This window comes from Hippopotamus amphibius, chromosome 13 (genome assembly GCF_030028045.1).
Source record: "Hippopotamus amphibius kiboko isolate mHipAmp2 chromosome 13, mHipAmp2.hap2, whole genome shotgun sequence".
NCBI classification, from domain to species: domain Eukaryota; kingdom Metazoa; phylum Chordata; class Mammalia; order Artiodactyla; family Hippopotamidae; genus Hippopotamus; species Hippopotamus amphibius.
Genome location: NC_080198.1, coordinates 5,135,735 through 5,161,564, shown reverse-complemented (window position 1 = coordinate 5,161,564; position 25,830 = coordinate 5,135,735). Strand labels below are relative to the sequence as shown.

Here is a 25,830-nt window from a genome sequence, read left to right as displayed (position 1 = left end):
TTTCTTCTATTTTTATATTTAGACTTTTTACATATTTCTATTTCTAGCTAAGTTTTTTGTAGTGCTAACTTAATTCTCCTACCTTCTTTCCTTCTCTTTTACACATTTCTATTTTTTTCTCTCTTTTTTCTTTTCATATTTCCAGTCACATTACGCTCTTCTGTTGCCCTATCTTCTATTCTTTTTTAGTTTATTTTATCTTAATATACTTATAAGCAATATTATCGATCTGCTCTGCTTCCTAGCTTTATTCTCCAAATGACACACTGCTTTGGTTTTTATTATTAGGTTTTGTCTTTATCTTAGTTCTAAGTATAACTGTCTGATTTCATTCTGAGAATCTTCAGTCTGTCTGGCGGTACTCTTGCTCTTTATTATATTTGATCCTAGCTTTCAAAATCTCCCTGGATTTGTGTTTGTGTGGTGCTTTTTTTTTTTCTTTTGGTTCTGAATTTCTGTTGGTTTTCTCTTTGTCTGATTGCATACTGGGGTTCTTCTGTCAAGTCTTTCTAGTGCCTTATGTTCTATTGGATTCAGTATTTGTGTGTCTTAAACATGCATGTGTTTCCTTGATTTACTATTTGTTTGACTCAACACTCTGCCATTAGTCTGGAGCTTGGACAGTCTTCTTTAAACTCCTTTATTGCCAGGACAAGCAACCGCTGAAGTCTGGACTACTCTATCTGAAGTCAAGTAGGAGGCTCTGGGGAGGGAGCACTGAATCCAGGATGCCAGACTCCTAGGGAGTCCTCAGACACAGGGAAGATTAACTGCAGAGAACTCTCACAGAGCCCTGTATCAGAATCTAAGACCTGGCTTCGTCCAACTGTCTGCAACTGCCAGTGCTGGACACCTCACACCAAACTGCAAATAAGACAGGAGCACAAACCCACCCATCAGCACACAGACTACCTATAGCTATATTAACCTCACAGATACCCTAAAACACACCACCTGACATGGCCCTGCTCATCAGAGAGAAGAGACACAGAGCCATACACCAGAAAGCAGACACCAGACACCCCCACCAGGAAGCCTACTCAAGACACTGGACAAACCCCACCCCAGGGGTCAGAGGGCAGAAACAAGAGGAATTACTACTAGGCAGCATAGGGAAAGGAGACAGCAAATACTATAAATCAGACAAAATGAGAAACAAAGAAATACCATGCAGGCAAAGGAGCAGGGAAAAAACCCACAAGACCAAATAAATGAAGAGGAAATAGGAATACTGCCTGAAAAAGAACTCAGAGTAATGATAGTAAAGATGATCCAAAATCTCGACAATAAAATAGAGAAAATACAAGAAATAGTTAATAAGGGCTCAGAAGAACTAAAAAGCAAACAAACAGTAATGGACAACAAAATAACTGAAATTAAAAATACTCTAGATGCTATAAACAGAAGAATAACTGAGGCAGAAGAATGAATAACTGAGTTGGAAGATAAAATGGGGGAAATAACTGCCACAGAGCAGGAAAGAGAAAAAAGAATAAAAAGAATGGAAGACAATCTCAGAGACCTTGGTGACAACATTAAGCACACCAATATTCGAAGCATAGGCATCCCAGAAGAAGAAGAAAAGAAAGGGTCTGAGAAAATATTTGAAGAGGGTATAGTGGAAAACTTCCCTAACATGGGAAAGGAAATAATTCATCAAGTCCAAGAAGTACAGAAAGTCCCATACAGACTAAACCCAAGGAGAAATACACCGAGGCACATATTAATCAAACTAACAAAAATTAAACACAAAGAAAAAATATTAAAAGCAGCAAGAGAAAAGCAACAAATAACACATAAGGGAAAACCTATAAGGATAACAGCTGATCTTTCTGCAGAAACTCTGCAGGCCAGAAGGGAGTGGCAGGATATACTGAAAGTCCTGAAAGAGAAAAACCTACAGCCAAGAATACTCTACCCAGCAAGAATCTCAATGAGATTCGATGGAGTAATCAAAAGCTTTACAGACAAGCAAAAGTTAAGAGAATTCAGCACCACCAAACCAGCCTTACAACAATTGCTTAAGAAACTTTTCTAAGTAGGAAACACAAGAAAAGGAAAAGACCTACAAAAACAAACCCAAAACAATTAAGAAAATGGTAATCGGAACACACATGTCAATAATCACCTTAAATGGATTACATGCTCCAACCAAAAGACACAGACGGGCTGAATGGATACAAAAACAAGACCCTTCTATATGCTGTCTACAAGAAACCCACTTCAGACCAAGGGACACATATAGACTGAAAGCAAAGGGATGGAAAAAGATATTCCATGCAAATGGAAGTCAAAAGAAAGCTGGAGTAGCAACACTCATATCAGACAAATTAGACTTTAAAGTAAAGACTATTACAAGAGACAAGGAAGAACACTACATAATGATCAAGGGATCCATCCAAGAAGAACATATAACAATTGTAAATATCTATGCACCCAACATAGGAACACCTCAATACATAAGGCAAATGCTAACAGCTGTAAAAGGGGACATCGAAAGTAACACAATAATAGTAGGAGACTTTAACACCCCACTTACATCAATGGATAGATCATCCAAACAGAAAATAAATAAGGATACACAAGCTTTAAATGACACATTAGACCATCTCAACTTAATTGATATTTGTAGGACATTCCATCCAAAAACAATACACTTTCTTCTCAAGTGCACATGGAACATTCTCCAGGATAGATCACATCTTGGGTCACAAATCAAGCTTTGGTAAATTCAAGAAAATTTAAATTACATCAAGCATATTCTCTGACCACAATGCCATGAGACTAGATATCAATTACAGGAAAAAAACTGTAACAAATACAACCACATGGAGGCTAAACAATATGCTATTAAACAACCAAGAAATCACTAAAGAAATCAAAGAGGAAATCAAAAAATACCTAGAAACAAATGACAATGAAAACACAACAACCCAAAACCTATGGGATGCAGCAAAAGCAGTTCTAGGAGGGAAGTTTATAGGAATACAGCCCTACCTCAAGAAACAAGAAAAATATGGAATTAACAACCTAACCTTACACCTCAAACAATTAGAGAAAGAAGAACAAAAAACCCCAAAGTGAGCAGGAGGAAAGAAATCATAAAGATCAGATTAGAAATAAATGAAAAAGAAATGAAGGAAACAATAGCAAAGATCAATGAAACTAAAAGCTGGTTCTTTGAAAAGACAGACAAAATTGATAAATCATTAGCCAGACTCAACAGGAAAAAAAAGTGAGAAGATGCAAATCAACAGAATTAGAAATGAAAAAGAAGTAGCAACTGACACTGCAGAAATACAAAAGATCATGAGAGACTACTACAAGCAACTATATGCCAATAAATTGGATAACCTGGAAGAAATGGATAAATTCTTAGAAAAGTACAATCTTCCAAGAATGAATCAGGAAGAAATAGAAAATATGAACAGACCAATCACGAGTATGGAAATTGAGACTGTGATTAAAAATCTCCCAACAAACAAAAGCCCAGGGCCATTTGGCTTCACAGGTGAATTCTATCAAACATTTAGAGAAGAGCTAACACCTATCCTTCTCAAACTCTTCCAAAATATAGCAGAAGGAGGAACACTCCCAAACTCATTCTATGAGGCCACCATTACCCTGATACCAAAACCAGGCAAAGAGGTCACAAAAAAAGAAAATTACAGGCCAATATCACTGATGAATATAGATGCAAAAATGCTCAACAAAATACTAGCCAACAGAATCCAACAGCACATTGAAAAGATCATATACTATGATCAAATGGGATTTATCCCTGGGATGCAAGGATTCTTCAATATATGCAAATCAATGTGATACAGCATATTAACAAATTGAAGGATAAAAACCATATGATCATCTCAATAGATGCAGAAGAAGCTTTTGACAAAATTCAACATCCATTTATGATAAAAACTCTCCAGAAAATGGGCATAGAAGGAAATTACCTCAACATAATAAAAACCATATATGAGAAACCAAAAGCCAACATCGTTCTAAATGGTGAAAAATTGAAAGAATTTCCTCTAAGAACAGGAACAAGACAAGGGTGCCCACTCTCACCATTATTATTCAACCCTGTTTTGGAAGTTTTAGCCACAGCAATCAGAGAAGAAAATGAAATAAAAGGAATCCAAATTGGAAAAGAAGAAGTAAAACTGTCACTCTTTGCAGATGACATGATATTATATATAGAAAACCCTAAAGATTCTACCAGAAAACTGTTAGCACTAATCGATGAATTTAGTAAAGTAGCAGGATACAAAAGTAATGCACAGAAATCTCTTGCATTCCTACACACTAACAACGAAAGAGCAGAAAGAGAAATTAAGGAAACACTCCTATTTACCACTGCAACAAAAAGAATAAAATATCTAGGAATAAACCTGCCTAAGGAGGCAAGAGACCTGTACGCAGAAAACTCTAAGACACTGATGAAAGAAACCAAAGACGATACAAACAGTTGGAGGGACATACCATGTTCTTAGATTGGAAGAATCAATATTGTGAAAATGACTATACTACCTAAAGCAATTTGCAGACTCAACGCAATCCCTATCAAATTACCAATGGCATTTTTCACAGAACTAGAACAAAAAACTTAACAATTTGTATGGAAACGCAAAAGACCCCAAATAGCCAAAGCAATCTTGAGAAGGAAAGACGGAGTTGGTGGAATCAGGCTTCCTGACTTCAAGCTATACTACAAGGCCATAATGATCAAGACAGTATGGTACTGGCACAAAAATAGAAAAGAAGATCAATGGAACAGAATAGAGAGCCCAGAGATAAACCCATGCACATATGGGCACCTTATCTTTGACAAAGCAGGCAAGAATATACAATGGAGAAAAGACAGCCTCTTCAATAAGTGGTGCTTGGAAAATTGGACAGCAACATGTAAAAGAATGAAATTAGAACACTTCCTAATACCATACACAAAAATAAACTCAAAATGGATTAAAGACCTAAAGGTAAGGCCAGACACTATAAAACTCCTAGAGGAAAACATAGGCAGAACACTCTATGACATCCATCAAAGCAAGATCCTTTTTGACCCACCTCCTAGAATCAGGGAAATCAAATCAAGAATAAACAAATGGGACCTCATGAAACAAAAGCTTTTGCACAGCCAAAGACACCATAAACAAGACAAGAAGGCAATGCTCAGAATGGGAGAAAATATTTGCCAACGAAGCAACAGACAAAGGATTAATCTCCAAAATATACAAGCAGCTCATGCAGCTTAATACCAAAAAAGCAAATACCCCAATCCACAAATGGGTGGAAGACCTAAATAGACATTTCTCCAAAGAAGACATACAGATAGTCAACAAACATGAAAAGATGCTCAACATCACTAATCACTAGAGAAATGCAAGTCAAAGCCACAATGAGGTATCATCTCACACCAATCAGAATGCCCATCATAAAAAATCTAGAAACAATAAATGTTGGAGAGGGTGTGCAGAAAAGGGAACTCTCCTGCACTTGTTGGTGGGAATGTAAGTTGGTACAGCCACTATGGAAGACAGTTTGGAGGTTCCTTAAAAAACTAAAAATAGAACTACCATATGATCCAGTAATCCCACCCCAGGCATATACCCAGAGAAAACCATAATCCAAAAAGAAACATGTACCACAATGTTCACTGCAGCACTATTTACAATAGCCAGGACATGGAAGCACTAAATGCCCATCAACAGAGGAATGGATAAAGAAGATGTAGCACATATATGCAGTGGAATATTAGCCATAAAAAGGAATGAAATGGAGCTACATGTAATGAGGTGGATAGACCTAGAGTCTGTCATACAGAGTGAAGTAAGCCAGAAAGAGAAAAGCAAATACTGTATGCTAAGTCATATATGCGGAATCTAAAAAAAAAAAAAAAAAAAAAATATATATATATATATATATATATATGGTACTGATGAACCCAGTGGCAGGGCAAGAATGAGGATGCAGATGCAGAGAATGAACTGGAGGACATGGGGTGGCGGGGGGCGGGGGGGCGAAGGGGAAGCTGGGATGAAGTGAGAGAGTAGCATAGACATATATACACTACCAACTGTAAAACAGATAGCTAGTGGGAAGTTGCTGTATAACAAAGGGAGATCAGCTCGATGATGGGTGATGCCATAGAGGGCCAGGACAGGGAGGGTGGGGGGGAGTCACAGGAGGGAGGGGATATGGGGATATATGTATAAATACAGCTGATTCACTTCGGTGTACCTCAAAAGCTGGTACAAAAGTGTAAAGCAATTATATTACAATAAAGAGCTAAAAATGAATGAATGAATGAATGAATAAAACACCTGTGTTCTCTCTAGCATTACCACTGTGCTTCCACTTTTCAACACCTCTGTGAAGGAGGTAGGGCAAGGATTGCTATCCCCACTCTACAGATAAATTACCTGAGGTTCATAAAGAAAAAAAAGTTGCCTAAGATCACATAAACAGCTAATAAGGAGCAGAACTGAATAAGCCCCAAAGATTCTAATTCCATGTTCATTAATCTTCCCAAACTACATATTTTGTATATTTAAAAAGAAATTTGGAAAGGAATATTTACAAATTTGCAACGTTATGTATTTGCTTAATTATGAGGTTTACTAGTTATCCAGCCTAGAAATGAGAAATTCATCTATACAGATATGAAATTAAATCAGTAAGCCTATTGTTCTGGACTTAAAACATGTTCTTACTGAAGTAAAAATTATATACAGTAAAGCAAACAAATCTAACCAGCACAGCTTGACAAATTTTTACATATGGATGTACCCATGTAACTATTGCCCTGATCAAATATTTCTGGACATTTTAATGAGCTACACCGTTAAATTTTAAGCCTAGATGCAAAGCAAGAGAATCCAGACCTCCCACATATATCAACAGTGATTTTATGACATAATCAAATAAGCTAAGATTGTAGAAATCTCTCTAATTTCTTGTCATTTCTGACAAAAAAGGAGCAGTATAGTCACGCATGAGAAGCATTTGAGAACAGTCCTTGAACTCTCTTTGGGGTCTAAGACCTTTTGACAGCACAGAGAAAATTCTCCCTTGCTGGGAGATGAGCAACTGCGACATCTTCGCATAGTTCTTAAACTATGAAAATACTCCTTCACAGAAAACAGACTGTACATCTGCAAAAAAGAAGAAAGCTGATATTTGAGAATGTGTCAAAAGTTTAAGTCCTCTCTACTTTTTTTCCTGTTTTCTGCTTGTTTCCATTTCTAGTAAAGCCCAGGGAGAAGCCTGTCCCTAAAGCCTCCTCCAGCAACGTCTCAAGGAGGAGAATAAAGGGGATCAGAGTCCACTCGCCTCAAAATGACAACCCAGCTCATTCATTTATTCAACAAATATTTGCTGAATGTGTACTATGTGCCAGGCGTTGTCCCAGGCACTGTTGGGACACCTCAATGGACAAGTAGCGCCCAGTGGTACTTGCATTCGAGAAGAGATGGCAATCTGAGGAGGCTGACAGAGGCCCCAGCGAGGCACTGGGCATCTCTTCTGCCACCCTCCCCAGCTAAATGGACTGACTATGAACCTGTTCCATTGAGACAACTGGAGAATCTTGAGAGAGAGGAAAGGAGCAGTGTGGGTACTGGATACTGTTTAGCAACGAACTCTGTAGAGAGGAAAAGGAGTCTGAAACTCATTTCTAAGTCACCACAATCACAAAGATCAATGTAAGGTCAGGTTCAGAGAGGAGAGACATCCCTAATAAAACACTCACCGGTTTCTGGAGTCGTCCAGCAATGTATAAGTTATTCCAGTTGAGGAGATCTTCAATCAAAACACTAGTGCTAATAACTCCGTATTTGATAAGCTGGAAAAGAAAAGAAATGGGCGTGAGAAAGAGCAAAATACCATAGTGACACTTACACAAGTGCAAAATATATAGAAATAAATTTCTGACCAGAGCAGAAGCTTGATTTCCAAAGCCACTCAAACCACCTACCCTGTGAAAACACTCATCTCCGCAAAATCTTTTGCAAAGGATCAGTTTCCAAGACTGTTTGTTTCCTCAGGTATTCGAGGTGAAGTGACCACTATTTTATCTCAGGCTCTTGTGATGTTAGAGGCAGAATGCCTCTGAGAGGCTGTCTGGTATTGGTCCTCAATGGACTAGAAATAAAAAGCTGGTCCTTCACCAGACACTTCGAGAAGTGATTATATAGTTCATGCTTCTCATCTGAGAAATAAGAAACCTGAAGCTCAGAGAGAATAAATGACATGCCCAAGGTGGCACCACGAGTAGCAGAGTTAAACTAGGTCCCTGAATTTCAGCCTGGGCTTCCAATGTTTGTTTCATCACAAAGTACAAGAAATTTTCCTTAAAGTTTTCACTGACATCCTTTACATGGTGAATTTCTCTTTCACTATAGACTATTTCAAGCACTTTTATGATTACAAAGCAACACTGAAAAACAAAAACCTCTTTATCAATGCTGAACACATGGAATTATGGTCAAACTCATTTCAACAGTAATTCGCACAAACCCTGAATGCAGTTGTTTCAGGTTACAAAATCCCATTTGCTTCAACAAATATCTTCAGGCTCACTTCACTGAACTTCAGTATCCAAACAGCCTTCTCAGGCTGCAAATGCCTAAAAAGTAGCTAAAGAATTTCAATTAAAAAGTACAGTCCCTCTGGCACATAATTATGCCCAAATATTTGGTTACTGGAGCTTGTAATATTGTTTGAAATAACTAATTAGAGATCGGCTCAGCATAATATTAATAATGGAGAAAGAACAAAGCTATGTGTCTGGCATGACTAGAGTGGATGTGTGAGGCTGGGCTGAATAACGTTCTTCCCTCCACTCTGGCCACAGTATTACAGACAGCCCTTCTTGTGCAGGTGTGTAACAGCTGAGAGGTAATGGGAACATCACGGGGGCCTTTCACCTTAGGGAGGTCATTTCCTCTCTCTGAACCCTGGTTTCCTCACCTGCAAAATGCAGGTGGCGTAGGATTGGACCTCAACCAGAAAAGTAAATGTATGGCCCAAAGGCTATGCGGACATCACCAATCAATCACAGCACTCATTCCTGCCACGTTCACATAGGTCTTCAAAATCCTTCTCAACTCAGTACTCCAACCTCCTGCCCTTCAAAGTATGGTCCACTGACCGACAGCATCAGCATCACCAGATGCAGAATCTCAGGCTCAGTTCCAGACCAGCGGAATCAGAATCTCCATTTCATAAAGATCCTCAGGTGACTCATCTGCATATCAAAGGATGACTGCTCTAAGCCATCAGCAGTGTGGAGCAGAGCTGGCAAGGCAGAGTCATCCTTAGCCCAGCTAACCCTAGGAGGCATCTCACTCAGTTCCCCACTGGTCCTCTCAGGCTGGGGTCCCGCCTAGTTCCTGGGCCCTTCATCTGAAAGACAGCTGGGCAGGGTTCCTGCTGTCAGGCAACCCTCTGCTGGGATCTGGGGTCCTCACCTTCTCTTCAACGCCCATCATCAAATTCCGCCCACCCGATGGCAACAAGAGGTTCCTATCACTGGGCACCACACGCTCCCACTACTTACGATACACTCTTCACTTCCAACTTCTTCCTGGGAGTGTCTGCCCCTCCATATAGATAAGACTAATTTCCACTTTGATCCACAATGGGGCTGCCTATTCCTCCCACTGACCAAACCAGTGGTTCTCAAAGCTCGTTTCAGACCAGCAGCGTCAGCATCATCTGAAAGCTTGTTAGAAATGCAAATCCTTGTTGCTAAGAGAGTAAAGCTTAAAAGTTCTCATCACCAGAAAAAAAAATTGTAACTATGTGTGGTGATGGATGTTAACTAGACTTATTGTGGTAAACACCTCTCAATATATATATATATATCAAATCATTACGTTGCACACCTAAAGCTATTACAACGTTATATGATAATTACCTCTCAATTTTTAAAAAATGCATATCCTCAAACCCTACCCCAGACCTACTGAATCAGGAACTCTGGGGGTGAGACCCAGCAATCTGTGTCCAATAGGCACTCCAGGTGATTCTGATGCACACTAAAATTTGAGAACCAAAAAAAATTTGGCCAAAGGCAAAAAATATAAAGTCACATTCACCACCTTCATCCAGCAAAAGTGAGAACATTTCCTGACTATAAGAACACACACATTTAGCTGGTATTCTAATAACAAAGGTTAACAACCATCCAAGTTAAGACAAAGGCCGGAAGTTACTTACCCTCCCATCACATGTGATCAACGGGTTGTAGTAAACCCCGGCGCCATAGTTATTCTGGACAGTGGTGATAAACCTGGGCCCCAAAACCTTTAGGAAAGAGTAATGGTTCCAATTTTTCTTCAGGTTTTTTGAATGCCACGCAACAGGGTCATCGACTGTGAACACGAAGTCCAGCATGGCATTCTGGGAGGTGAAGAAAAGAGAATGGTTTTAGTTTTAATTCCTAGAAAGGCACCTAGACAGAGTGGAAAGCTCTAAGACTCTATGCCACTGTGATTAACAGCAGACCCGGGATTGTCACCAGAAACTTAAGCAAGTCTCCGCAACCAATCTGAGCTTCATTTTTGTCAACTCACATGATAACAGTAATACTTGCTGATGTTCCAGCCCTCTTTTAAATACTATACATATTACACATATAGTAACTTTTTATCCTCAAAACAATCCTACAAAGTAGGTACTGTTATTATCCCATTTTTATAGGAAAGGAAACCAACGCACAGAGTAAGTTCCTTGCCCAAGGACACATGGCTAATGAGTGACAGACACAATCTGGTTCCAAATTCTGTGCTGGACCACTTTGCAACACGTCTTTCATCTAAATCTAGTTAAACGTGCTCTACTTTTCTTCCAGATCAAATAACACCATATGGACAAGCTCTATAAAGCATTACATAAAGGGAAATAAGTTATTTTAACCCTCACCTCATTCGCCAACCACTCACTGAGCACCTATGATGAGCTCTGATAAGTCCTGGGGTAGAGGTAAAGAGCTCAAAGTCTACCTGGGAGAACAGACAGATTATTGGCAAAAGGACTTAATGGGGAACACAAAATGCACCACTTTCACTCAGGATGGGATCAGGGAGGAAGGAGGAATTTTCCTATGAAATGACATTCTTCAAGACTCCAATAAGTCTGAGTCTTAGAGAATGTGCAAGAGTTACGCGGGCTTGGTGAAGTATTAGCAGAGGCGTGAGGCAGAGAGGGAGGCCTGTTAGAGGAAAACACCCTTGTGGAGATGAGAGTTGGGCACGTTCTGGGTGCTGCATCTAGCTCGGTAGGACTGGAATGGGACGCAGGCAGGGGAGTGGTGGGAGATGGGGCCAGAGAGGGAGGCTGGCTGCGGTGCTAAGAAGTGTTCCTGCAGTAGAAAGGGAGGAGGAGAGAGTAAAGGATGGAACACCACAGCTGAGGCTAACTGCCACTGACTAAGGCACTGAGGGCAGGGACTCATCCGGGAGAGACTTCGGTGCTGGACTCTACTTGTTAACTTGTAGGGAGTGAGGGTGAGGGAAAAAGAAGGACCTTTTCTTGGAGGGAATTCCAGGCCTGCTCAAAAGAAAATCTTCATGGGGAAATGAAGAGGTAGCTATAGAATCAGGGGGCCAAGTCTGAGTTTCCTACGATGTAATCCACAAACTGGTGCAGATACATAAGATTTGGGGTGGACGTGTTTTTAAAAAATTTATGTTAATATATGTTAAAAAAAACAAACTCTATTACAACCTACAATTACATTGCCCAATCTATATGCCCCAAATTTATAATTTCTCATATGCTGTCAATTTAAAGAAAAGTATTACTTAAATAGTAATATAGGTGGGAAACAGGAAATCCAAGCAACTGTACAGATGGCCTCACCAGGAAGTGAACAGGCAAAGGTTAACTGAAAGACAGATTACAGCCAGGTGTCCAAATCCATGAGATCCTATTGCAAATTGCACACTACCGTTTCCTTCGTTTATTAAAGAAACCCAGTCCACAACACGAGTTGCACTTACAGAAAACATCTCTATCTAGACTCCTGCTCCTTTTACATTAATTCAGCAAGAGCTCAAAAACCATGCCAAAGTCACTTAAAAGCCTCATTTAAATGGAAAATATTTGCCTGCCACTCTTCTGCAATGTCTTGAATCTTGACTCCACCTTGGAAGCAAACTTTTTTTCCATTTACAGAAAAACAAAAGACAACCTGCAATCACAAGGAAAACTGTACCCTAACTGTTGTGCCCGGCCAACCGTGAAGAGTAAGAATGTCTAGCCCTAAAAAGACTCCTGTTAAATGCCCTGAGCAGGCGCCAATATACTGGCCTCCCACTAAGTTTTGCTGTTAGTTAACGACGTCACTGCACCTTCCCTAACCCTACAATCAGTGTAGAGTCCCCAAGTCAGGAGAATCATTCTGTATTTTCTCCTACAGCCAGACGTGATCCTCAAGCTTGGCAGCGCAGCAGAATCACCTGGGAAGTTTTTTTAAATTCCTGCATCCCAGGCTCATCCAAGACCAATTAAATCTGAATCTCCGCAGTTGGAGCCCAGATATCAGTATTTTGTTTTAAGCTTCCCAGAAAACTCCAATGTTCAGCCATGGCTGAGAACACTGAACTAGCACCTGGCAAACATTTCTTTCCTTCCGCCCTGTGCCGGCATCAGCTCTTCCCTCCGCATAACGGCATCTCCCGCTCTAGACCGAAGCGGACTCCTACATATCCTTCAAAACGCAGCTCACGCTGCCGTTCTACTCAGAGCATTTTTGTACGGTTTGTACTTTGCCAGCTGATACGGGGAATGCGCGGGGCAGGCAGGCAGCTCCAGGGCTCCGGAGGGACCAAAGGCAAAGCTGACTCGTGAGAACGTTCCCGGCGTGGGGCTGGCCCGGGCTCACCTTCTGGTCTGAGCTGGGCCCCGCCTGGCGGTACACCCCCGAGCCGTAGGCGAAAGCCAGGCTCAGCTCCTCAGGGAAGTGAGACAGGATCTTGCGGAAGGCCACCCCCGAGCTCTGCAGCGCCTGCAGCGCCATGGGGCCGGGGCTCAGACGGACCCTGGGAGGACAGCGGGCGGGGAACGGGTACCGCCTCAGGGTGGGAGATGGAAGCCGGGACCGGCCCGGAGAGGAGAAGGGTAAGCGGGGAGCGCAGGGTCGGGCAAGGGCTCGGGGCGGCAGGCCAGTGAGACACGAGGCCGGGGGGCACCCAGTAGAGAACCAGGTGGGCGGCGGTCGGGCCGGTAAAGTGGCCACGCCGGGCCACGCCTCCCGCACGCACACGTGCTCTGAAGGTGCAAGATCAAGATAGGCGCTCGCCCGCGAGCGGGGACGCAAGGCCTTCGCAGAGACGCCTGGTGGTCGGAGGAGCGCGCTGCAGGCTGGCAGCCTGGGATTGTGACTTGAACCTCAGTGGGGGAAGAGTGACAACTGATTGAACTGCTTAAAACTGATTGAAATGCCTTAAAAAAAAAAAAAAAGGACAACTGGTTGAACTGCCTTAAAAGTCTTTTCTTGTTCTCGCCTCAAACCACATTTTAAAAATGAAATCATGCGTGTAGTATTGCAGAAGGTCTTTTTGATGAGGTGGAATTTATATAACATGAAATTGTATGCCTTACAATTCAGTGGCATTCACTACATTCACAGTGTTGTGCAACCATTGTCTCTATTCAGCTCCAAAACTGCAGAAGATTTTGAAGGTTTAGGAAAACAAAAATAAGATTAAAATCACGCCCAATTCCACTATCCAGAGATTATCACTGTTAAGATTTTGCTTTGCTTTCTTCCCATTAAAGCCCTTTCCAAATCCTATGACAGGTAGGAAAGTGACACATAAATGGTAAAACAAACAACTGCACCATGGTTCTTTGATGTTTGTGTGTAATCTTAAGGGTGAGAAGGAGTTTTGCCCCTTTGCCATGTGGATTGGGCTCACAAAAGGGCACATTAAATGCAGTTTCTGATGGAAACAGGACTGCCAGGTGAGAGCTCACCTCTTTGTGTATCACTAGAGAAACTTGCTTCAGATCACAGGGCCATGCAGGATATAGTTTGAATTCCCTGACAGAAACTTTTCAGATACTCTTTCCTTCTCCCCTGACAAGCACAGCCTCTCAACAATAACAAAGTAGTTTGTGAACCTAGAGACAGGGCAGGAATAAAGACGCAGACATAGAGAACGGATTTGAGGCTGGGAAGTAGTGAAACAGTAGCATTGACATATATACACTACCAAATGTAAAATAGATGGCTAGTGGAAGCTGCTGCATAGCACAGGGAGATCAGCTTGGTATTTCGTGACGACCTAGAGGGGTGGAACAGGGAGGGCAGGAGGGAGGTTCAAGAGGGAGGGGATATAGGGATATATGTATAAATATAGCTGATTCACTTCGTTGTACAGCAGAAACTAATACAACATTGTAAAGCAATTATACTCCAATAAAGATGTATTAAGAAAAAGAATAAGAAAGTAGTATAGCTAAATTTGCGTAACGTTGATGCATTTCATATGCATTTTTCACTGAGTTCCATCTATTGCCTTGTGGGAGGAGGTGATTGCCTTCATTTTACAGATGAAGCAGCTAAGAGTTAGAGAAAGCAGTGTACTTGGGATCACATCAGCCTGTGGCAAAACTGCAATGAAAAATCTAGTTCCATGTCCCACAATCCTACTCTGTCCTTGAGGGGTTTTGAGCAGGGACCTGTCAGGCTCAAATGTTAGCCTGGATCAGAGTGGGGATAGCAGAGGCAGGGAGACCAGTTAAGAAGCTGTTACCATAGTTTCACTGTGAATTAAGCTTCCTGGCCTGGGGTGGTAGAGGCAGGGAGGGGATTAATTCAATTTGAAATATGATTATTGAAATTAAAACTCTGGGCCTGGTGCTGAGGATTTGAGACAACTAGAACAGGGCTGCTGCTTTGCAGGAACTCAGGGTGTATGGAGGAGACAAACAAATCCAGAATATAACGTGCAGTGGTGAAGCTGGGTACCCAGTGCCCTGCAAGAGCTGTAGTAAAGGAGCATCAATCAGTTTCAGATGTGGAAAGAAAGACTAGATGAGATTTTGCAGTGATGGCTCTGAGCCAGGCCTTGAAGAATAGGTAGGAGTTTATCAAGCAGAAGACAGATGGGAGATTCTACCAAGGAAGGATGGATAGGACAATGATAATAGGTGACAATTGTTTATTTTCTATTCCCAAGCACTGTCTATACTTTTCATTCCAAAGACCCCTGAGGCACGTTCTCTTAGACTGTCATTTTTCACAAGAGGAAATAGACCACCTAAGAAGAGGAGCAAATTTCCCCAAGCCCCACAGTTAGGAGTGTGGCAAAGCCAGGATTTGAACCCAGGGCTCCTCAACTCCAAAGGCCAGGCTCTTTACTACCTTGTTTCAGTGCCTTCTAAAGTGGGCAGCTTGTGAGGCAAGGGAAGGAAATGGGAAACCAGCCTGTTTTACTCCATCAGCCAAGGTTGGGAGCAGCAGCCGTGGCCACCATGAGGCCAGAAAGAGGGCAGAGAAGGGAGACACAGTGGGCTCAGGCTCCCTGTGGGAACACAGGCATTTTGGTTTATTCGGACTAAATACTGCCCTTGCCTCGATGGCCAGGATCTGCGATGCACTCACCCGGGAATTATGCTGAAACCTTTCACCTAAAGACAGTGAATAAATCTCTGCTAGCATGTTTCTTTTATCTTTTTTTTTTTCTTCCCTTGAGGAAATAAGTCAGCTTTGTTTTTCCCCCCTCTCTGTGCAAAAGTAATCCATACTCCTAAAAATGTAAACATTACAAAAATATGTACACCACCCCCCAGAGATCGCCACTGGTAATCTTTGCTACGTTTCTCCACATATTTTCCTATGAATATATTAACATTAAAAACACTTTAAAATGGAAGCATATGACAGATACTCTTTTGCAATTTGCTTTTTTTTCACTTAAAATATCAGGGGCATCTTTCCATATCAGAATATATAGATCTATCTCATTCCATTTATTAGCAAAGTTTTCTAAAATGTGGATATGCCATCATTTGTTTACACATTGTCATGTTGACGAATACAGATTATTTCCATTTTTTGTACGTGCCGACAATGTTACAGTGAATATCCTTTTACATACAGCTTTGGTATATATATAGGTATTGCTAAAAAGTAGATTCCTAGAAGGGGACTTGCTGGGTCAAAGTGTCAGGACATTGCTAAAGTCCCCTCCAAAAAATTGTACCAATTCACACTCCCACCAACAGAGTTCAGCCCTGGATATAAATAAAGATTCTGCAGTGTTTCTCCATTTTTCTCCCTTGCAGGCCTTCACACATAATTATCAGTAATTTTCATTTTTATAAACATTTGCCTTTCTGATAATGCAAAAGCACCAGCTGGAAAGTTCCATCACGTTCCTGTGTGCATTTCGCCTCTTCCCAGAAAGAGGCAGAAGCAATGTAGCAAGAACACATTTGTATTCTTCAGCAGAAATCTCCCTGCTCCTAGCAGCTCATCCACTTCCTTTTAAATTACAGTGGCTTGCTAAGTTAGGAGCTGTGAAAAAGCCCTAGTGTTCTATATAATCGCTTTAGGGTTCTATTGGAATTCTTATAACAATGAAATAAAAGTGTTAGAGAGCCATTTTAAAATATAGATAAATGCCACTTGATTTGACTGAAGGTTGGACCTCATTTCTCTGATTTATCCAGCTGTGGCTTTGTACTCCATAACAATAACCCTGTCAGGCTCGGTTTCACCAGGAGAATGTTCGCCTATTCCATTTTCTAAAGAGCCCTGTGAAATCTCCATGATGTTTATGTCTTGGTTTTTCTTCTAATCAGTGTTTAAATAAAGGACATAAAATGTTTGGGAAAACAAAATCCAAGTTATATGATTCTTATAATTAACCATATTTTCAGGTGATCTGCTAATGGAGGTAAAGGAGAGGGGTCTTGATCTCTGTCTCATCAGAGGTGGCTCACCCTGCCACATCTGTCCATTCTCAGCTGACTCATGTGTTATAACTGGGCCACACTGAAAGCATCTTTAATACATCTTTAGTCTCTGATCAGGGGCACGGAGGTACCACCTGGGTTTGAATCTGGGCCCCAGGAGTTAATAGCTGTGTGACCTTGAGCAAAACAACTGAAGCTCTCTGTGCCTTCTTTTCCTCATTTGTAGCACAGGCATATGAATAATACCTACCTTATAGGATTGCTGGGACAGGCAATGATATAGTATCCAGAAAGTACAGAGAATGGTGTCTGCCACAGAGCAAGCTCTCAGAAAATGTTCTCCATCATATTGGATTCTTAAGAGACAATGCACAAGAGGAATTAAGACATATTAGTGTACCTAACATCTTTACGGCACTTAGCATTTCACACAAAGAACTTTTCCAGACATGGTTTTATTTAATTCTTAAAATAAATCCTGGGAAATGAATGGTTACTAGTCCAATTTTACAGATGGATAAACTGAAGTGTGTAAAAGTGAAGTGATTTGCTCGAAGTCACAGGACTAATGCCAGCCCCTGCCAATACAGTGCCAAGTCTAATTATTCTCCTCTTGCACCATAAAAATAACACACACATTTATTTTCCCAAAGGATTCATTCATTCATTCACTCTCCCACTGAAATCTTCCTCTTCCTTTACCCTCGGCTCAAGTATCACCCCCTTCTAATCAGAAGTAATTGTTCTGTCCTCCATGGCCACGCACAACCCTTTGCTTATAGCTCTCCAGCCCTGGTCTTAAATATCAGATGTGTCCATCTAGAACAGTTATAAAAAGCTTGGGGCCTCTCCGAGGTCAGGGACCATATCTCGTTCATATTTCTATCCTTCAGTGCCTAGCACAGTGCCTGAAACAAAATTTCTGCAACTGAGAACATCATAGACACATATACAAAGCAATTACAGTAACATCCAGAGATGGACTGTACCATACCTGCGGTAAGACAGCTCTTCAAGTTTTCTGGGACAGTTTCTTGGCACTGTGTTTTCCAGTGAAGTTCTGGAAGATCACAACAGACTCATAGTATCAGCACTAAAGAAATGAATGAATAATAGTCGAATTTCAGGGAAAAGAGTGGGTGTCTCATCTGAGGGTAATATAGTTGAGTGGTCAAGAATATGGACTCTGGATCCAGACCACCTGGTTTGAATCTTAGCCACTTATTATCTGTGTGACCTTGGGCAAGTACCTCTGCGTCTCATTTCCCACATGTATAAAACGAGGATAATAGTAGTGCTTACACTCCAGGGTTGTCACGATGACTAACTGGTTAACATACATGAAGTGCTTAGAAAAATACTTGACATGTGGTGACTACTACATACACACTTGCCATTCTCATCATCACCGTCATCTACTGTACCTGAATTGCCAACAAGTCAGCAACTGGTCTATTTATCTCTTTGTAAAACTGCCCCTGAATTTGGGGAGGAATTGAATTGGCAAAGAACCCAATTAAAGAAAGAATTAATTACTGTATATCTCGTCTATCTCTAGCCACTGAAGTCTGCAATCAGGATTTGGCGTAGAGTAGCATGTCTCAAAGTGGATTTCATTGAATTATTATCTGGAGTTATGTGAAAAAAAATTCCATGGTCACCTAAGTTTGGGAAATCAGATTAAATAGAGGCAAATAGATTTCTTTGCTGTGGTTTTTCTCAGAGCATTAATGTATAAATATGCATTGTGTAGCCAAGACATAGAAACAACCTAAATGTCCATTGACAGATAAATGGATAAAGAAGATGTGGTACAGATATACAATAGATTACTACTCAGCCATAACAAAGAATGAAATAATGCCATGTGCAGCAACATGGGTGGACTGAGAGATTATCAGTCCACATATCCTGAAACACGTTAGAAAGAGAAACACAAATACCATACGGTAGTGCTTATATGGGGAATCTTAAAAAATGATACAAATGAACTTATTTACAAAACAGAAATAGGCTCACCGACATTCAAAACAAATTTAATGGTTACCAAAGGGGGGGGGGAGGGATAAATTAGCAATTTGGAGTTAAAACATACACACTGCTATATATAAGATAGATAAACAACAAGGACCTACTGTACAGCACAGGGAACTCTATTCAACATCTTATAATAACCTATAATGGAAAAGAATGTGAAAAAGACGGATATATAATTTTCCCAGCACCGATTGTTGAAAAGATTGTCATTTCTCTATCGAGTTGCCTTTGCACTTTTGTGAAAAATCAACTGGTTATATTTTATGTGTATTTCTGGACACTCTTTTTTGTTCCATTGATCTATATGTCTGTTCCTTCTCTAGTACCACTAAAAAGTTGTCTTGATTAATGGAGATTTACAATATTTTAAAACTGGTGACTTCCCTGGAGGTCCAATGGTTAAGACTTCGCGCTTCCACTGCAGGGGGCATGGGTGTGATCCCTGTTGGGGAGCTAAGATCCTGCATGCCGCACAGTGTGGCCAAAAAATAAAATAAAATTAAATTAAATTAAAATCAGGTAGTGTGATTCCTTCAATTTTATTCTTCTTTTTAAAAACGGTTTTGTACTCTAATTCCTTTGACTTTTCCTATATTTTAGAATCAGATTGTCTTCTTTTTTCCTTCAAAAATCCCATGGGGGGTTTTACTGGAATTATGTTAAATCTATAGATCAATATGGGAAGAATTCACTTCTTTATTATGTTAGATCTTCTGATCTGTGAACATGGTATGCCAGTCTCTCTGTTCATTCAGTTTTCTTTTGTAGTTTCTTTCCTTAAACACTGTAAATGTTTTCTGGCCCTTCGCCAGAAAGCTGCAGATTTATTTATCCTGTTCTACTGCCCATATTTAGGACCAAGAAAGAGAAAAATAAAGTTTGCCCTACCTCTTTGAGACCACTTCTGCTTTAATCAGAGAAGAATTTCCCCCTCTCTGAGTTTTATGCACGTGTGAGTCCCTTTTAATACTGCTGTCACTGCCACTGCCATGCAATTTCTTGGGGACTAGTGCACAGGAGCTGAGAAAAGGGAAAAAAAAAAAAAAGAAGAAGAAAGAAAAAACCCCAGGGGATTTCCCCTACTTTCTCTGAACATCAGGACACCCTCATCCTGCTTCCAGAACCATAACTAGAGGACTTCTCTCTGTCCAAGTGGATATCCACTTGCATGTTGAGGCTGTATCGAGTCCAGGTTGGGAGATATTGGAGTTTTTTTTAAAAAGTGATACTTTAGTTTAGTGGTACTTTGAATTCTAGTCTTCTTTCCTAATTTTACTGCTAGTATTTTCTTTTCATGAACCTCAAATATCTGTGCCAAGCATCCTGCCTAGGTTTTACAGCTGCATTTGGTGGGTGAGAGAGGGTAGAGTGTCCCAACTCCAACTTACCCAGAACGAAAGCTCCTCTGATATTATTTAGATGGTGAACTTGGGGCCTGAGACATTAAGGAAGCATCTCTGAAGTTACACAGAAAGTGATGAAGCCAGGATTTGAAAGCAAGTCTGTGTGAATTCAGTCTATACAAACAGTCTACATGCTACATTTTTTTAAAACCAGGTTTACTAAAGCATGATACAATTATACTAAAAGTCACTTTTTTTAGGTGTACTGTTGAGTTGTGATAAATATATGATTGTGTCACCACCACTGCAAATAATACATAGAATATTTCCATCACTCCAAAAAGCTCCACCATGCTCCTTTCTAGTTAATTTCCTACATGTATCCCCAGCTCTTGGCAATGACTGATATGACTTCTGTCTCTACAGTTTTGCCTTTTTGAAAATGTTACATAATGCTGGAAACCAGAATCATATGGAATGTAGTTTTTGGTCTCTTGCTTCTTTCATTCAGCATTAATGCTTTTGAGATTCATCCACATTGTGTGTGTATGAATATTTTCTTCCTTTTTATTGCTGACTAGTATCCTGTTACATAGCTGTACCACAATTTGTTTATCCACTCATCTGCTGATGGAATTTGGATTAGATTAGTTCCGGTTTTAGAAAATTATGAATAAAGGCTACAGTCTTAATCACTATACTATACCTCCTAGAACAACAACATAATTAAATTTAAGAGGAACCTTCAAGATGAACTGGCTTAGTTGACTCCGATAATCTTAATGTCAATTTTCATTTATTTACTAGATGCCGGATTCTGTGCTAGACATTTTGCCTACAGTCTTATTTAACCTAAAGCATACAATGTCTCCATGTTTACAATGGTTAAATAACTTCCCAAACTTCTCATCACTAAAGACCCATTTTTACAAGTTTCTTGTGATGTATTCATTCACCACATATCTTATGAGAGTGTGTGTGTACGCCAAGCACTGGCAGGACACTGGGTTTAAAACAGCAAAAAAAAAAAAACAGAGAGAGAGAGACATGGTCTCTGCCTTCTTAAAATTCATAATGTACTATAGCCAAACCTTGTGGAAACTTGAAACAATTTCTATCACAAACTGCATTTATTAAGTGTAACTCCATTTCTTTATCTGCAGTACCCTTGGGGTAAGAGTATGGCCACAGGATTAGCAAACAAACAATTACTGCTCCTCTCCTCATGCTTCAAGAGGTGTACCCATTTGGCTTCTTTCTCTACACATAACAGGTCTGGATACAAAGTAACTTAAAATAAATTCAGGAGTTAAGCAGGTTTCAGATATAGAACAGGGCTCTAGTTCCATTTTTCTCTCTTCTCTAGGTTCTAGCCTCCTCTAGCTTGACTTCTTGGTTTCAAGTTGGTTGCTGGTATCAACTGGACCAGGATGCTTGCTCGCTCCACCTCTGGTGGGACAGATCAAAACTCTCTGCACCATCCTTATTCCTTTCAGTCTGACTGGGTCACATGCCTGCTTCTGGACCAATAACGGATGATGAGAGAAAAACATGCACTGATTGGCTTGAGTCTGGGTACCTGAACCGATCATTGGCAAGGTGGATTGTCTCATCTCCTGGGTGGTCTCCTAGAGCTGAAGGTGGTATCAGCTTCCTCCTTCCCCAGAGGAGAAGTAAATCCCTTAGATAGAAACAAGGTCTCTAGTAAGGATCCAGCAATTCCATTTCTGGGTATACACCAGAGAAAACTAAAACAGGATATTGAAGAGGTAGATGCACTTCTATGTTTATTGCAGCTTTATTCACAATAGCCAAGATATGAAAATGGCTTGTGTCTGTCAATAGATGAATGGTGATGCTGTTTATATATATCCCCCACAATGTAAAATTATTCAGTTACGAGAAAGAAGGAAATCCTGCCATTTACAACAACACAGATGGACTTTGAGGACATTATGCTAAGTAAGATAAGTGAAACAGAGAAAGACAAATACTGTATGATATCACTTATATGTGGAATCTAAAAAAGCCAAACTCATAAAAACAGAGAGTGGTTACCTGGAGCTGAGGGGTGGGGGAATAGGAGAACTATTACTTAAGTGTACATACTTGCAACGAGTAGTAAATAACTCATAGAGATCTAATGCACAGTTCAGTGAATACTATATACAGTAATATTGTATGATACTCATCAGACTTGCTAAGAGGCTAGATCTTAATTATTCCAAACACAAAAAGAAATGACAATTATATGACACAATAGTGGGGCTTAACTATCACTGCAGTGGCAATTACACTACAACATATAAATGTATCAAATTGACATGTTATACACCTTAAATTTAGTTATTACTGTAGCATGGCCTATCCTGATCAATACAGTAGGGCAGTGGTTTTCAAAGCGTGGTCCTCAAACCAGTGGCTTCAGCATCACCTTGTTAGATGCAAATTCTCTGGCCCCCACCCCAGGTCTATTGAAATAAAATATCTAGGGGGCCGAACCTAGCACCCTGTGCTTTAACAAGCCTTGCAGTTTATTCTGCCACACACTACAGCTTGAGAACCACTAATTTAGGGAATCAACAGTGTCAGGAATGGCTGTGTGGTCTTCTCAGCGGACATGTAGCGAGTGCCATGTTCCTCCTCTCCTCCCCCATCTGCTGAGACTGACTCCAGTGGTCCTAGAACCTGAAGGCAGTACTGCTTCAATTGATGATGTTTTTGTCTGTTGTGCGTACCTGTGCTCATTCAGGTGTGACGTCCTTCTCTCCTTCTCCAGCTACAGTGATGTGGCCATTGCTCAAAATGCTGCGTCCATTCCTGGCTCCGAAGTACCTCTCCAGGTAGCCTCCACATGGCAGTCTCCTCCCTCACACCAGTAGCAGCTGTTACCTAAGTAGCTTGAATCCAACCTTTCTTCCTCTATAAAAATTATAACTCCTAGAAGTCCATCCCGAAGTTCTATAATCCCAGTCTAGTCCGCAGGAGGGAAGCCTGATGATTTTTGTTGAGCTGGGCAGGCTTTTGGAAGGTAAAAGAATAGTTTTATTAGGTTTTACTTGGAAATATTGAACATAAGCAGGGGATCTTTTTAAAATTACAACTTTTGGAGCTCACAGGCCAAGCTGGTATTTTAAGATGAAGACACAAGGTCCAGGGAGATGCATGGGCCTCACTAGTGCCTCCAAATTTACTATCAGTGGCTTTCATGGTGTTTTGAACTTTAGTGATCAACACACTATCTTTTTTATTTTTAGCAAAATATGTTTAGGCAACTATAAACATTGTTTTTCATTATTGTGGTAGAATATACATAACATATAATTTACCATTTTAACCATTTTTACGTGTGTAGTTCGGTGGCAGTAAGTGCATTTACCCTGTTGTATATCCATCACCACCGTCCATTCCCCAGAATGTTCTCATCTTTCTAAACTGGAACTCTGTAGCCATTAAACACTAACTCCCCACTCCTTCCTCCCCCAGCCCCTGGAAACCACGGCGCTATATTCTGTCTCTGTGAATTTTATTGCTCTAGGAGCCTCATGTAAGTGGGATCAAAAGAATTTTTCCTTTTGTGACCAGTTTATTTCACCTAGTGTCGTGTCCTCAAGCTTCATCCATATTGTACCATGCATCACAATTTCCTCTTTTTTTTTAAAGGCTGAATAATATTCCATTGTACACATATACCACACTTTGTTTATCCATTCATCTGTCAATGGACACTTGGGTTGCTTCCTCCTACTATCTGGCTATTGTAAATCATGCTGCTATGAGCATGGCCGTACAAATATCTGTCTGAGTCCTTCTTTCATTTCTTTTGGGAATAAACCCAGGAGTAAGGTTGCTGGGTCATACAGAAATTCCACGTTTAATTTTTTGAGGAACTGCCATACTTATTACTTGATGTTTTGATTATAGCCACCCTAGAGGGTGTGAGGCAGAGACTGAAGGAGATACTGAGATTGAGAGGAGGGGTGGGGCCGAGGGAGAAATCATCAAGGAAGTGCAGGCAGCTCAGTACTGCGGAGTAACTGGAGGAAGGGGTGAGAGATGAGTCTGGAGAGACAGCAGAAACTAGATCGTGAGCGGCTTCTTAAAGCAGACTAAGCCATCTTCCTTGTTTCTGGGATCAGGACTCTATTACCTTGTCCTCATGTGCCCCCCACTCTAACAGGGCCTCTAGCTGACAATGTCAGCTCAAACCCTGTGTTCAACAGTCCTCAAATTATCTGTGTATTTACCTTTCCCCAGAGAACTGTCACCAGAGTAGATGGCTGCAGGTCCCTTTAGGGAAGGGCTTGGGGATCGTAACTCGGTGTGCAGGCCATGGTGCTGAAAGGGTCCTTCCTCCAGGGGAACCCCTGCTCTTCAGTCAATGAATTCCAGGTCCAGAAACTAGCTTAGGTCTGGAACTGGACAAGGGATCAGACTATTTCTTAAGACAACTGTCCTAAGCCTCTGGACCATCCCTCCCTGATTTCTTCTGATGGTTCAAGCTGCCCATCTCTTTTGTCCTAGGACGTTGTGCACTGTTAATGAGCTCTGCGGGTCAGGCCCCTGGGCTGCCACTCCACCCCTGCTGTGCACTATGATAATTGCATCCACCTGGCTTCTGCCGATTAAGTGCCATCACCTGGCCTCTATTGCGCAGCCCTATCAATTCGCCAAAGTCCTACCAGCCTTTCCTACTGTCAGTGACGGTGTCCTCACTGATGAGTGATTTTGCTCCAAACCCTCATCTGTCACCTGCTTTCTGAGACCTCTCCTGATACCAGCTGTCACAGATGGGGCTCTGTAAGCAGTGCTGAGATGGGGTTTGGGAGGCAGGGTATTTCTTAGGGGTAACTAGCTGTGGAAGGGAAAGGGAGGAAGACAGATTGGGTGTGTGTGTGATGCAAACGTGATGCGGCCGTGGCAGACCCATTGGAGCTGCGTCACGGTGAGCTCAACGGATGTGCCCCTCAGAACCCCACTGCAATCAGTCTTTGGGCGAGGACATGCCCTGAAGCCGAGTCTGCAGGAGCTGACAGCTGGAGAAACAGGTCCTTCATTTAAGGGGCATCTGGGCAGCTCATGTCTGTGTTCACTGCCTCAGCAGAAAGAGGAAAGCAAGTCTTATCCTCACGAACAGATGAGGAACCTGAGGCTGAAAAGGGCTAAGTAAGCAGCCCACTGATAGTAACTAGCAGAATCAGATTATGAAACTCCGAGAAAGAAGAAAACGAAGGTTGAGGGCGACTATGCGCCCAGCACTTTAGGAAATGTTGCATTTATTTTCTCGTTGGTTCCTTATAACAACCTCAAAAGGCATTCATTACGTTCTCTGATTTTAGAGAGAAGGAAACTAGAGCCCAGAGGAGTTAAGTATTTTGCCCAAAGTCGAGAGCCGGTAAGACATAGAAATAGCTAGAATTTGAACCTAGGTCTGGGTGATTCCATAATTCTTTAAGAAGCCCGGAGGGAGCATTGCCTCTTAGGTCTTATAGGTAAAATTCCAGAGAGAAGCATACCA

The 25,830-nt window shown here is 41.1% G+C and overlaps 1 protein-coding gene across 6 annotated transcripts in view; it reads right to left on the bottom strand.

Annotated features, from left to right (window-relative positions):
* Nucleotides 1–13,238, bottom strand: part of TAMM41 (TAM41 mitochondrial translocator assembly and maintenance homolog) — a 63,258-nt gene extending 50,020 nt beyond the window's left edge. For 5 of the 6 annotated variants that reach the window (XR_009048789.1, XR_009048788.1, XM_057705800.1 and 2 more), the window contains exons 1-3: nucleotides 12,890–13,235; nucleotides 10,222–10,404; nucleotides 7,751–7,843 (exon numbers count right to left, since the gene is read on the bottom strand). Coding sequence is in view for 4 of the 6 variants with exons in the window: in XM_057705800.1 (XP_057561783.1) it covers nucleotides 7,751–7,843; nucleotides 10,222–10,404; nucleotides 12,890–13,024 (411 nt within the window). In the remaining 2 variants the exon portion in view is untranslated. Of the gene's footprint in view, nucleotides 1–7,750; nucleotides 7,844–10,221; nucleotides 10,405–12,889 lie in introns of all 6 variants that reach the window. The other variant, XM_057705801.1, reaches the window with a different exon arrangement.
* Between the last annotated feature and the right edge of the window lie 12,592 nt (nucleotides 13,239–25,830).